We start from the raw sequence: 14,415 nt of genomic DNA, 5'->3' as shown, positions 1-14,415 counted from the left end.
ACCAGCATGCTCATCTGAATTCAAGAATCTCGTTTGAAGTGGCCTCTGATCTGGAAATGTGTCTTTGTGCATGTGTGTGTGTATTCTGCTGATTACTGAGAGAGATTTTTGTGAGTGCACCTGCACTATTTCAGCTCTGTTCAGATGGATTACAAAACAACACAAAAATATACCCATCTATCCAAAAACGTGTTTTCACCATGTGTTTTGATTGGTTGTGACGGGATGTTGACATGTCTGTTCAAAATGACAGAAAACACGAGTGCCTTACAGGGTAAAAGTCATTTCTGGGATCGAGTGTCACGTGTAATTGGCTCAGTTATTACTAGCACACATTTAGAAAGTGAAGCAGCTGCCTCTCAATCATGATAGCAGCTCCACTGCTGCAGTGATGACAAATACACCGCACTGCAGACACATTAACAACCTGTCAGAAGCTCAACTGACCTATCCCAGTTTTCCCTCTTATATTGCAGGACAGCTGCAAATATTTAAGCCTTTGTTTCACAAAAACAACTCCTGCTCATTTTAAGCCTGGAGATAGTCACCTTGCTGTATATTCAATAAAGTTAATGCTACCTGCATTCCACCCATGTTAGGTCATGCTACTGTGCACGCTGCCTCCACTGAAAACATCACTTAAACCCTTGATGGATTCTGTCTGTCATTTTAGCAAAATAGCAAATCAAATATAATGTCGGTTCCCATCAGTGTCTTAACACATTTTAACATAATGCTTTGTCTGTAAATCACAGCTTAGCTCCTTTTTGCTTCAGATAACTCTGAACTTGTATTTAACACTCTCAGGGGCATCAAACATAAGGCCCGGGGACCAGAATCAGCTCAGCGAAGAATTCCAACCTGGGCAGCTCGAAGGCTTTGGAAAATGTGAAGGAGTGCATGGATTTTGAACTTTAAACAGTTTTTTCATAAATTTGACAGATTTGCTGTTGACAAAGACTTTCACACTACACCAAATAGATAGATAAACAATTCAATGGAAAAAGTTACAGTTTTTCCACTACCTGCCACATAATAACCTACAATTTTATTCTATTTTAAAAAGCATTTACTAATTGTTGTACATGTACAATAACAATATTAAGACATCTCAGGGATTAAGTGTTTAGCTAAAAGTCTTCACACTGACAGAAAGATTTTCACTGGTCCGGCCCACTTAAGATCAAAGCAGGCTGTATGTAAAATTAGTTAAAACAAGGTTATGGATCGCTAGCACTGCTATTGTTTGCTTGTCTGTGCATACATTTGGCTGTGATTTGTGTTTTTGAGGCCTAGGACCCGCCCCCTGATGATAGATGTAGTATAGTGGCTTCTGCCTCTGCTCTTTCTGCTCCTTTACGGTCCCTCGTAAAGCAGCAATCTGGCCTTTGTGTTAGGTTGCTGTTCCTTTTTGGTTTTGTGCTTTCAATATTGGGTAATATATGAGCTTCAGGAGCCTCCCCGTGATCCTGATAAGGATAAGCAGAATGGATGAATGGATTGTGTGTGATTGTGTGTGAATGTGTGTGTGAATGGGTGAATGACTGAATGTAGTGTAAAGCGCTTTGGGGTCCTATGGACTAGAAAAGCGCTATACAAATGCAGGCCATTTACCATTTACTATGACCTTCATTAGAGAGTAAATGGTTGTTGTGTTCCAGCCTTACAAGCCAGCCGTAACTGCGTCCTGATAGTTTCTGCAAAGTTTATGGAAATCATTTGTAATCATTATATTAAATCTGTGAAAGGACTTCTGTGAAAGGACTGCTGCTATCTACCCAAACGAATGTGACATGTGACTGGAGTTTGTTTTAGAACTTAGATCTTATGCTATTTATGCCTTTTTTTACTGCTCTTTTTTAAACTTATTCTTTTAAACTGTATTGCTTATTGCACTGTAGAGGCTGGTGAGAAACAGCATTTTGTTTCAGGCTGGGTAACACCATATGAAATGACAATAAACTTCTTTAGTCCTTGAGTCCTAAATATAAACATAAGTAAAATGGCCACTTTCTTAGGACCAACTGCTCAACTATTGGCTAATGTGAATCTAATCAGCCAATCCCAGGGCAGCAACCCAATGAATTTTTGGCATGATTGTACAGGAAACACACTGAAGTTCGGTTTGAGCATCAGAATGAGGAAGAAAAGTGATTTAAACAACTTTAAATGTGGCGTGGTTGATGGTATCACACAGGCTGGTCTGTGATCTGCTGGGATTTTCCCACACAACCCTCTCTAGTGTTTACAGAGAGAAGAGGAAATATGCAGTGTGCAGCAGTTCTTCTGGCAAAAATAACTTGTGGATCCCAGCAGTCAGAGGAGACGGCCAGTCTGCTTCAAGCTGACAGGAGGGCAACAGTAACTCAAAAACAACCAAGCCATGCAGAAGAGCACCTCTGAATGGGCAACAATGTAAGCAGATGGGCGACAGCAGCACAATACACACCAGCTGCTGCTCCTGTCAGGTAAAAACAGTACTGTACATTGATGCCACATTTCACACATGCTCACCAAAACTGGACAACAGTAGATTGGAAAAGGGTTGCCTGCTCTGATGAGTCTGCTTATTTGCTGCAACTTCATGCTGCCTTCTATCAGTGCTTCTGGCAGGTAGTGGTGGTGTAACGGTGTGGGCTGATGCTTTCTTGGCACACTTTGGGAGTATTGAGCATAAATCGCACAGCCTACCCGAGTACTGTTGCTGACCATGTCCATCCCTTTATAACCACAGTGTATGCATCTTCAGATAACGATCAACGTCACAGAGCTCAGATCATCTCAAAGTTTCTCAAGCATGAGTCCACCCCCCCCCCCCCCACCCCCCAACCCAGTAGAAGATTTGGATTAACCTGCTGCTGTTTGCTGAGCAGACTGACTGAAGTTAAAGCCAATTCTTTGATGTAATACTTAAGCAGCACACACATACACAAAAGAAATGACTGGTATGTATAATTCAATTCAATTTTATTTATATAGTGTGTGAATGGGTGGATGACTGGACGTGTAAAGCACTATACAAATACAGGCCATTTACCATACAGCGCCAAATCACAACAACAGTCGCCTCAAGGTGCTTTATATTGTACAGTAGATCGTACAATAATAGATACAAAGAAAAACCCAACAATCATATGACCCCCTATGAGCAAGCACTTTGGCGACAGTGGGAAGGAAAAACTCCCTTTTACCAGGAAGAAACCTCCAGCAGAACCAGGCTCAGGGAGGGGCGGGGCCATCTACTGTGATTGGTTGGGGTGAGAGAAGGAAGACAGGATAAAGACATGCTGTGGAAGAGAGACAGAGGTTAATAACAGATATGATTCAATGCAGAGAGGTCTGTTAACACATAGTGAGTGAGAAAGGTGACTGGAAAGGAAAAACTCAATGCATCATGGGAATCCCCCGGCAGCCTACGTCTATTGCAGCATAACTAAGGGAGGATTCAGGGTCACCTGGTCCAGCCCTAACTATATGCGTTACCAAAAAGGAAAGTTTGAAGCCTAATCTTAAAAGTAGAGATAGTGTCTGTCTCCTGAATCCAAACTGGAAGCTGGTTCCACAGAAGAGGAGCCTGAAAACTGAAGGCTCTCCCTCCCATTCTACTTTTAAATACTCTAGGAACAACAAGTAGGCCTGCAGAGCGAGAGCGAAGTGCTCTAATAGGGTGATATGGTACTACAAGGTCATTAAGATAAGATGGGGCCTGATTATTTAAGACCTTGTATGTGAGGAGCTGGATTTTGAATTCAATTCTGGATTTAACAGGAAGCCAATGAAGGGAAGCCAAAACAGGAGAAATATGCTCTCTCTTTCTAGTCCCTGTCAGGAGTCTGAGTTCTCTTAAAAATGAAACTTACATTTATCCATGATATCCTGTTTCAGTAGACCAAGAAAATTCAGAGTAGCCTCAGCTGTGCCATCAATTAAATGTAAAACAGTCTTTAATTGCTAAATACAAATAAATATAACATCGTGCTATTTGGAAGCAAAATCTCAATAATAATATTTAAGGAAATGGAAATGAATGACTGCTATTGGTTCTGTTCAGTAAGTAAATGTGTGGTTGTTGCAATAACACGCTTGAAACGGCAACAGAACAAATCACACAGAACACAAAACTAGATAATATATGAAAAAAGATTTTATTGTTTACCATAACAGACGTAATCCAGGACTAAACCTTTGAGGTTGTTTATTGCAGTCATCATGGCAGCAAAAGCAGAGCTACTGAATTCAAGTGTTATGCTGGAACAGACCGTCTACAGACAAAGTGCTGGAAAAAAGCACTACAGATGTGCTGTTCTGGGTTAAAAATCCTAGTCAAAGCATTTAATAGACATTGAAGGTTAAAACAGGTTTCAGTTTTATATTCTGTGAATATATTATCTGCCTATAATGTAGCACAGCTTTGGTCATATACATGAAAGATTATTATGGCTCGAGAACAATAACTGACACATGGGAAGTTGAGAGGAAAAAGCAGCTGAGAAAATGTTAAATATGTTCAGGAATGGAGGAAAGGCAGCATTAGGTGCTTCTATGTGAGATGTGAAGTAGTTGTTTTTGAATATTTGCCACGTGTCATAACTTAAAGACAAACATAAAGACACAATTTCATATTTTCTTAACAGGTTTCCCCTTCGCACAGTCCTAGCATGCATGGCTCAGACCCTGTGATAGTCAGCGCTCTATTAGATTCATCTCAGCGAGTAGCACAGACGATGATCACCTCGTAAACGATCGTAAAAATAAGATCCAAAGAAAAGCCCCAAACCAAACCTCAACCTTTATATCATGTAGCCGTTAAAGAAGTCCCACTTTACTGCACTTTACTGTTTACACTCAGATTGGATTCACTCTGTTTTGGTTAGCTCAGAATAACCACATAAAACAACAACGCAGTACATCTATGCCCACTACACGTGTGTCTGTTTGTCTTTAGGTGCAAGCGTGTCTCCTTTAAGCTTTCTTCATCCCTCTCCCCATCAGGCAGGCGAAGATGGTCATCACCATTTTGGGGTTGACTTCTACCAGGTCTTCAGGCAGGGCGTAGACTTTGGCACCAATCTTCCTCGCCATGGAGACGGCATACCTGGAGAAAGGAAGGATGGTAATTAGAGTGTATCACCTCATCATCACAACGTTGATGTAATAATCAGAATGCCCCACTGCCAGCTAAGGTTCTAGATAGCAATGTAATGAAATACAAAAGCCCAGTAACTACTGGAAACAAACGGAGCAGCAGAGGTGATTACTTGGCATTGTTCAGTTTGTCTTCCTCTGACAGATTTTCCTTTTTAACCAGCTCAAAGTTGACACTCTGCGGCTGGATGGCATCAATCAGGTCGAGAACTGGCAGACTGCTACTGATTATTTTGTCCTAAACAGAAGAGCACACAAGCATCACACATCCACAGCTGGTCTTTCACTCTTCACAAGCAATAATCCACAATGACAAAACAGAATATACATGTGAAAATATCTCACATTACACTAGTAATTGGCTAGTTTGTGTAATGAATGCATACTTTCTCTGGCAAAGTGTAACTTTTTACCTTGAAGCTTTTTATAGAGGAAGTCTTGCCAGCGCCAGACAAAGTCTTGTTGACCCAGGAAATGATCACATCATCTCCAGCAACTTCTCCATGTCCAAGGTCTTTGAGGACATTTAACGTGTACCTGCATGTGGATGTGAGAATATTAGCCTCGTTACTGAGCACTATATTTCCCATAAGCCCCGGTGTTTTTAATCATCAGTGCACCGATGTGTCTCATCATAACAGCTCAGTGCATTAAACTCGATGAACTTGGTGAGAGAGCTCTGACTTTTTCGGTTTCCATCCTGAAACAGCAGTACCCCCTATCTGTCCTCGATTGTACTGCAAACCCAACATAGGAATCAAAAGAAAATCACCTCCTCATCAGCTGCCACACCAGTGCCAGGGTTAGAGTAGGGTTTCCGTCGTACAGGTCCTGTCCACCAATCCCCACCAGGAAAAACCCGGCTTTTTGCTTCCCCAGCTGCACGGCGTAGTTACAGTTTTCAATCTGCAGTGCGCAGAAAGACATTTTTGGGATCTGCACCTTGTTGTTTACACTTTATACACTGTCCCAACTTTTTTGGGAATCCTAGTTTTTACACGCACACAAACAAAACATTGCAAATTTCAAAAGCCACATTTAATTTATAGTAGAAAACATATCAAATGTTTAAAAAGAGTAGATTACCATTTTAAATAATAATACTAAAAAGGTCAATCTGTAGATGCAGTTTTTTCTAAATTCTACTGTGAGTAAAATATGGATTTATGAGATTTGTTAATGTTGTTGATGGATGGATACATTCTGGATACATTCTGTTTTTACTAACGTTTTACACATTGCAACATTTTTTAATATATTTCACGAGTCATAAGTTCAGCTTTCAGGCTGATCTAAACACTAAGACAGTTTTTCTATTCTTGGCTGTCATCGCTGTGAGTAAGATGTCCTTAATATGATCACCTAAGCTTAGACTGTCAGCGTACAAGCTCCATACATCTGCTGACTAGACTGTCTCTGTATGAGGGGCAGCCAATAAGAAAACGGTTGTCTTAAAGAGACGGGAAGAATGTGTGTCGAGTGTGAAACAAAACAAGGTGCTCCACCAAGACCCAATCTAAGGCATAAATATATGGAGCTGGAAATGAGCATCATACACACCCATTAAATGTGTATGTGTCGTTTCCACGTGAACATCTTTTATTAAAAACTGTTCTTTGAATGAAGCAGTTTGTGTATTTACCTTTTTTAAGTGGCCTCCTCCTGCTTTGAATGGAGGGCGATTGACTTTGTCCCATTCCACTGGAACCATAATCTTTTCATAAAGTTGCAGAATCACTATGGCATTCTGCAGATCACTGTACACACACACAGTGGCGTGTGAGGTGAACATGCACATGTAAAATACATATCAGAGTGTTGCTAAACGGTACAGATCGCACACTGACCCATAGATATGATGAACATTTGGAGAGACGCCGAGAGAGTTCATCCAGTTCCTGAAAGTTCTCTCCTCCCTGGTCTCACCTGGAGATCGTGAAAGACAGAGTCAGCCACAGGATCTTACCTCAGCGACTACAGGAGCGAGAAAGGAAATGCTCATCCATGCTTACTCTCCACAATCCACTCTTGGTTCTCTGGTTTAGTGAGAGCCGGGTGTTTGTTGAAAAGGGTCGCCACGAAGGCCATGTTGAGCTTAGAGTTTCCACTCACAACATCGGTGGCAGTGACAAACTGCCTGCAGCCCAGACGGTTGGCCTGCTGCAGCATGCACTCTGCTCTCTTTACCAGATCCTGCTCCTGTGACACACACACAGGCACAGAGGCGTGTGATATGCATGTATTTAAATGACAGATTCATCCTCTGTATTAGTTCTCAGTTTTCAAGCGTTCAAATAAAGAAATTGAACCATTTTCTCTGACATCACTGGGGCATTTTTCTACTGTGTGTGTGTGTATGCAGGGTGTGTATGAAGGGTTAGGCCTGACTAGAACAGCACTACAAACAAAGAATCTACAAGGCAAACGACATGCTGCCTTTCAAGCAAACTCACATATAGACCGCTCATTTCAATGTTAACATGGGGAACATCCTCTTTGCTGCCATCTGGGGCGATCTGCTCGAGCAGGTGGAAGTAGGCCTTGGAGTCCTGCGTGGGAACAGAAGTGCACAAAGGCAGAGACAGACCCGTGTCAGACTGCGCTCATGTTTATTCCCAGCGCTAAAAAAAAGATTCTTCACCCTCAACAAACATGAAGGAGTAAAATTCAATTAAATGTAATATTTATATTCTACTTGTACTTAGCGTAGTTTGATTAGTTAAAGTCAACATTTTGAGAGTAAACATGAATTTTGAGTGACATTTATTCATTTATTCAGGGTTGATTTCAATAGCATTATGTGTTGTTGCAATATGTGACAATACTCATGCAAAATAAATGTAAATGTGTGTTTAATGTGTGTAAATGTGTGCAAAAATAAAAGTGCATTTACAAATTTTTATATGAAAGCAGAATACAGTTAATTGCAGCCAACTGCAGAGCCAACCTGCCTTTGCTTTTTAATATTTTACTGAACATCTATTTCAGCCGTCCCCAACCTTTTTTGCACCACGGACCAGTTTATGTTGCGGATAAGGTGTCGCGGATAAGCACAACAAAATGAAAACAGCACCGGTACCAAAAAAAGAAGATTTATTCATAACAAACGGGAAAAGACCCAGGAAAACCGAGTTAACGATAAATACGATACAAAATAAAGATAAAAAAACCCCAAAACCATAAATTTCACACCCGAGCCTCAACTCTTGCGCCCCGGTACCAAACGACTCTGGGGGTTGGGGACCGCTGATCTATTTAATTTGACCTATAATTATTTTGCTTATGCTGGGCTTTGGTGGAGACAATCAGTTCATCCTCTACCTGAAACAAACTATCCTCTGTCTTTAAAACGTCCCTCCCCTTTAGCCAGCTTCCCTCTGATTGGCTGTCCCTCATGAAGAGAAAGCTCAGAGAAAAGCAGGTAGCTGTGTTTAGCCTGACATGACGATATCAGATATGTGAACTCAAACAGAGCCATGAGTGGAAAACAAACGTTCTTCTGTTTCACAGGGACTATTTGTGCATATTCTGCCCTCATCATTTAAATATTCTAGTTTAATGTTTAATCTAAGCAACTATTCAAACGCCCGTGTGTCAGAGCTACAACCCATGAATGAAGTGTTTATACTGTCACAGGCATATTACCCTGAAGAGAATGTGATTTTTTTTAATTGTGACCCAACATCTGTAAAAGATCAAATAAGGATTCAGTCTCTAATAGCAAACAGTGAAGCGACTGGTTACATTTTCTTACCTTAACATCAGCAGAAAAGTTTGATATCTTCATCCCGACTTTCTTTAAATGGAAATTGACCCAGCGGAGCAGCAGCTCTTCAGGACTGAGCTTCATCAGTTCCTCCAGACTCTCACCTTCCTCTAGCAACGCTGCAATAGCTATACAGAGAGAGAGGAATGACTCTGGTGCCTAAACTAAACTCCAGCATGTATTTAAAGGACAACTGCTATATAAACTTCCATGTTCTGATCCTGGGACTCTCCTTTTTATCTGGGATTCACTGGGCTCAAACTGTCACAGAGGGTTCAGATTTTGTCAAAGAAGTCAGTGCAGCTTTGGATAGAAGTAAATGTAGTGACACTGCATAAGCTTAGTGAAGAGCTAAAGGCGGGTCAATGTGACATTTTACAGTGAGTCACTTTTTTGTGGCCAGGAAGTGAAATGATAGAAAATATAGGAAAACAAATAATGGGTCCCCTTTAAATTGTGTTTTACTTTTTGCATGTTTGCAAAATTCCCTCTCCACAGACAAATCTATCTGCAAATCTATCTGTGCTCCACCTTCATTGCGGCTCAGCTCGATATCGGCAAACAGCCCTATCTTGATAATCTGCCAGAGGAGCCCGAGCACTAGATGAGGTTTCCCCTCCTTCAGATCTTGAGCTCCGATGTTGACGACCTGGCACCCGATGGCTGAAGCAGAATTCAGAGCCAAGTTCAGATTCTCCTGTAGGATATGAAGGGTCAAGGGTTAAATCGCATTAAGCCAGCACACGATTAAGATGTGAAAGGGAACCAACTGACCTGTTTGGTGAAAGGAGTCAGTTTCTTTTTGTTGATGGTTCTCTCGTCGATGGTGTCAGGCACAGATAGGTTGATGAGTTTACTGAAACAGTGAGCGTGAGGGAAGCATCTTAGCGCACTGCCTGAACGTGACAAACAGCGTCTAAAGAAAACTGCTTTACCAGAGCATGATGCCATCTCCGACAGCTTTAAACAGATCCTCGGTGTTGGGGTTGATGGGGAGAACGTGCTGACAGTCGGGATCTTTCTCCAAAGCCGAGTTGAGGTAGTTGGCAAAGGCGAAGCGCTCCTGCTCTGAAATACGACAAAGCCAAGTGTCAGATCTGTTTCTGCGACGACTAAAACCTGAGGCTGTTTGATCAGAGAGTTCTCTGACTCCACCAGGCGGTGACACCACACATATTATATATGGCGTTACTAACCAGAGATCGAATGTTGAGTTCCTGCACTTGAGAGCTCGCTGGTGCCCCCGATGGCTACAATGCCTTCTTTCTTGTTGAGAGCTTTCCTGAAACTCTGGGCTATGCGGTCGTCCTTGAGTTCCTTAAAGAGCTGAATATATATGCAAACACACGCTAACTTACAGACAATCAAACCATGGTTACTGTATATTTGTCAAGATATTAACCAATATAAGTCATTTATCACTTAATATGTTATGGTACTTTGCCTTTCTTTACAGTACATTAGTATATAAACAGATTTTTATGTAACATGTTTACTTTTTTGGCTGCTGTGAGTAAACTGTTAGTAAAGCTGTGAATTACTACAGTTAGTTAACTAGTGTTACCTACAGCCTCGAACTCTGATAATTCAATTTTGCTGTCGTTGTTCAGATCCAGCTTCTGGAGGAGTTGTCTGAGCTGGTATCCCGGGACAGGACAGCCAACCTCTCGGAAGAGATTGCCAAGTTCGGTGGAGGAGATGTACCCATTGCCATCCGCATCTACACGTGGTGTGTCAAGACAGGAAATGAAAGAGAACTTTACTTAAGCTTAAACTTCTACTCTTTATTTCTTCATTTACAGTTTTCCAGATATGCAGGGCGAGATTTAAAGTGCTGCCATTGTGACATGCTAAGAGTCAGTGCCCTAAAGTCTCAGCTTATGTTTACTCTGTAGTATTTTCCATTGAAATTATGTGCAAATCATGGCATTCTTTTCTATTCTTACGTTACACAGTGTTCCAACTTTTCTGGAGTAAAATTTACTGAATTGCTCCTTTAGTGCAGCGGTCCTTTTTTGCTCCACGGACAGTTTAATGTCAGACAATATTTTCACGGACCGGCCTTTAAGGTGTTGCAGATAAATACAACCAAATAAAATGATACGACCAAGACAAAAACTGTGCTATTTTGTAAATTTATTAATAATAAGCAAATTCACTGTGTAATTGTGTAACTTTATTAGCAGCGTCCTCCTGAAATGCACCAACAACATTGAGAGTAACATCCTCCTCTCTGCCCCTTAATGCTCTCTGGTCGCTATGGTAACGCGTAAATATTTCTTTCAAAATAAGACGCATGACTACAAAACATTTATAAAGAACATGAAAATATATAATTCACCATAATGCTAAATCAATGAGAGGGGAGACAATGACACCTGAAGTGTGTTGCTTATGCTCAGCCTGCTCCGCAATTTTGTTTTGGTAGCTGGAACCGCAGAAAACCCCGCTTCACACAGGTAGTGTGTGTGTGCTGTTGTGGCAATCTTGGAATATTCTGCCATGACTTTTATCCAAAGTAGTTGATGTCTCGAACATACTTTTAAAGCTTTTAAAGCAGTTCGTGGGTCTTTTGTGAATGGGAAGTAACACTCAGATTATTTTTAAAAGAAAAGACAGTTGATCGTGCACTAGTAAGTTTTTTATTTTTTCTGTGCGGCCTGGTACCAAAAAAATGGGAAAAAAGACCCAGTGAAACCGAGTTAGCGTTAAAAACCCTGAAAATCATGAATTTCACACCTGAGCTTCAACTCTCGCAGCCCGGTACCAAACTCTCACGGCCCGCTAACGGTCCGTGACCCGGGGGTTGGGGATCGCTGCTTTAGACAATAACGGGAATGTAGGCGTATCAAAGCTTCTGTCTGCCAGATCCTGCACACGTACACAGGCGTGCACAAAGAGGCACTTTTCACAGTCATGTACACCACACAGTCAAAAATAAGTGGCTAATTCATAGTTTTCTGCAATGTGAACGAACACACACAAACACACACATTTTTACTCACCCACTTTGTTAAAGGCCTCCTTTATCTCCGCCATCTCCTCGGCACTGAAAGACTTTGACATTCCGACACCTGTGAGACACCTGACACCTACACAGGCAAATGATGCGTGTAAGTGCTGCGTACCAACTCCGGACACATCGCACAGAGCATCAGGAGTAATGACCATAAAAGGCTTATAAAATGCAGATTTCTTATGCATGCATTGTGACTGAACTGGCTGCAGTGCTTCAGTTCGCCCTTCAGTGCGATATGGCAGCCTCGCTTCTGTCAGTCTGCCCCAGGGCAGCTGTGGCTACAACTGTAGCTGCCTCCACCAGTGTTTGAATATGAAAGTGAATGAATAGTGGAATTGTAAAGCGCTTTGAGGGCCCCGAAAAGCGCTATATAAATGCAATCCATTATTATATGGACCAAAATCTCTGAGGCACGCTTCCAGCACCTTGTTGAATCTATATGCCATGAAGAATAAAGGCAGCGTTGAAAGTTAAAGGGGGTCCAACTCAGTACTTAACAGGTGTAACTAATGAAATGGCATGTCAGTGTACATGACAGCATAGAGCCTGAGTGGTATAATAGCCATACACTAATATCATTATTGAAAGCAGCTAGAAATAGAAGACAAGAAGCTTGTTGTAATGACACAGGTTGTCCAGCAGAGCGGCTCCAAATATGCAGCTGGCACCAATTTCCATTTTCAATGTGAAATTTTCCAGCAATGATACCAAAAATATTAAATGTTATTAGGGATCATTTCGTACAGCCATCCAATAGGCCAGTGACTATCAAAGTGTGGGGCCCTGGTGGACCACACAGGTACTGCAGGTGGGCTGCGGTAATAACAGAAATTGAACTAGAAATTAATTACATGCATACAAATACATATTTATATTAATACATTTATTAAAAAATATTTATATAATAAATGAGTTTTAACAGTTTTCTCACTCAATAAGGTTTTTTTTTTCCAAAAACTGAGCTCCTATTAGGGCTGCATCTCTTGAAACAAAAATCTCTCACGCACCCTGATCATGTTACAGCATGACAAACAAATTAACAGGCAAAGCTGAGCGTGAATATGCAAACAGTGGTTTCTCAACCAGATACACATGGATACAGGCACTTGAATACAAGCCTTCTAATATCTCTATAAAAACTAGAAACAAAAATGCCCCTTTAAAAAGACAACAGTGGTGATCAGACGGCAGTTAGCTATACCCACGGTTATTTGAATAAAGAAAGGAAAAGCATCTCTCCTAACGCAAACCAGCCCAAATATGTGCACATCACACTACTGCTTTGAACTGGTGCAAACAGCATAGAGGTATTTAAAAAGTGTTGCTGTTTTTTAATTTTGATTTTACAAGCTAGATTTCACAGGTTTTTAGGCTTTTAAAGGCAAAAAATGTGATTCGGATTATTTCGAAAATATCGTATTATGATCTAAACATTTTAATTGTGTAGCAACTCGTTCACAATACTCAGTTTATAGGAAATGTACATATCATGCCGCCACCAGGTGTCACTGCTTTGGGAAGATCAGACCTTCAGATGGACGTGTCCTTGCCAATAAATCCAAATCCTTTTATGAGTATTATTATTAGTGTGTGTGTGTGTGTGTGTGTGTGTGTGTGTGTGTGTGTGTGTGTGTGTGTGTGTGTTGGGGGGGGACTATTATTTGGACAAACCGACCACCTCAAAATTGCCCCTCTGTTGTGAGACGTGACACTGACTGAACAGCACTGCAGCCCGCTGTAAAAGTCTGGCTGTCTGCATGCAATTTGTACTGCAGATAGATTAGGCAGAGCCCGCGCACATGAATGATGTTCATAGCTTATAAAGCCTGGCACATGCTCAGTGTGACGACGCACTTCGTCCGGCCGCTGCTGCTGCACCGTCTGCCAATCACATTCTAGCACTCACTGAAAGAAAAAGCCACTTTCACGTCTATTAACGGTGTGGCTGAGGCCTGAGTGGGAGTTTTATCAGACAGGCTGCAAGTAACGCACAATATGCTGTAATAATATACGCAACTTAGAAGTTATATAGTATTCCAAGAAGACAAAGTCATGAAATAAGAATAAAAGTAATACACAAGGTGACATTTTGCTTAACTACCATGTGTGCATACCATGAGCCATCTAACCCACAAATACTGCGTATTTTAGCATATGTTTAAAATATTATTGAATACAGTCTCTACAAGCATCCCCACATAAGCTGTAAAATGTGATTTCTAGGTGAATGGACGGACAGCTGATGTGTCGCAGTGAGTTTTAAATTGTTTTCTTCCGATGCATAAAAGTCTTTACCTCCTGTCATTAGTCACGAGAAAACGCCCTGAAACTCTCATTGTGCTTACCTGTAGTCGGCGGATGGGGCAAAATCACCTGGGGAAACCAATCTCTCTGTCGGCCTGGCTCTGCCCCTCTGTCCCGTTTTCTTCTGCTGACGCCGCCCGGAGAAGGGAGCCGCTCCGCCCCCTCGGCGCCACCCTTTCCC

The 14,415-nt window shown here is 41.5% G+C and overlaps 1 protein-coding gene across 1 annotated transcript; it reads right to left on the bottom strand.

The window, feature by feature from the left end:
* Positions 1-4,126: 4,126 nt before the first annotated feature.
* Positions 4,127-14,415, bottom strand: LOC146581874 (plastin-3-like). Its single transcript, XM_085287843.1, has 16 exons — positions 14,276-14,415; positions 11,917-12,003; positions 10,480-10,631; positions 10,108-10,237; positions 9,847-9,979; positions 9,686-9,767; positions 9,443-9,608; positions 8,900-9,039; positions 7,599-7,694; positions 7,158-7,344; positions 6,993-7,071; positions 6,788-6,902; positions 5,918-6,051; positions 5,559-5,682; positions 5,259-5,383; positions 4,127-5,095 (listed from the first exon to the last, which is right to left on the bottom strand). The coding sequence occupies exons 2-16, from the start codon at positions 11,975-11,977 to the stop codon at positions 4,963-4,965; spliced, it is 1,857 nt and encodes a 618-aa protein (XP_085143969.1). The 5' UTR covers positions 11,978-12,003; positions 14,276-14,415; the 3' UTR covers positions 4,127-4,962.

This window comes from Mchenga conophoros, linkage group LG2 (genome assembly GCF_057382185.1).
Source record: "Mchenga conophoros isolate Kocher_MC1m ecotype Shallow Benthic linkage group LG2, M_conophoros_male_GT1.1, whole genome shotgun sequence".
Classification (NCBI taxonomy): Eukaryota; Metazoa; Chordata; class Actinopteri; order Cichliformes; family Cichlidae; genus Mchenga; species Mchenga conophoros.
The sequence above is the reverse complement of the archived record's forward strand: the minus strand, read 5'-3'. Positions and strand labels throughout refer to the sequence as shown.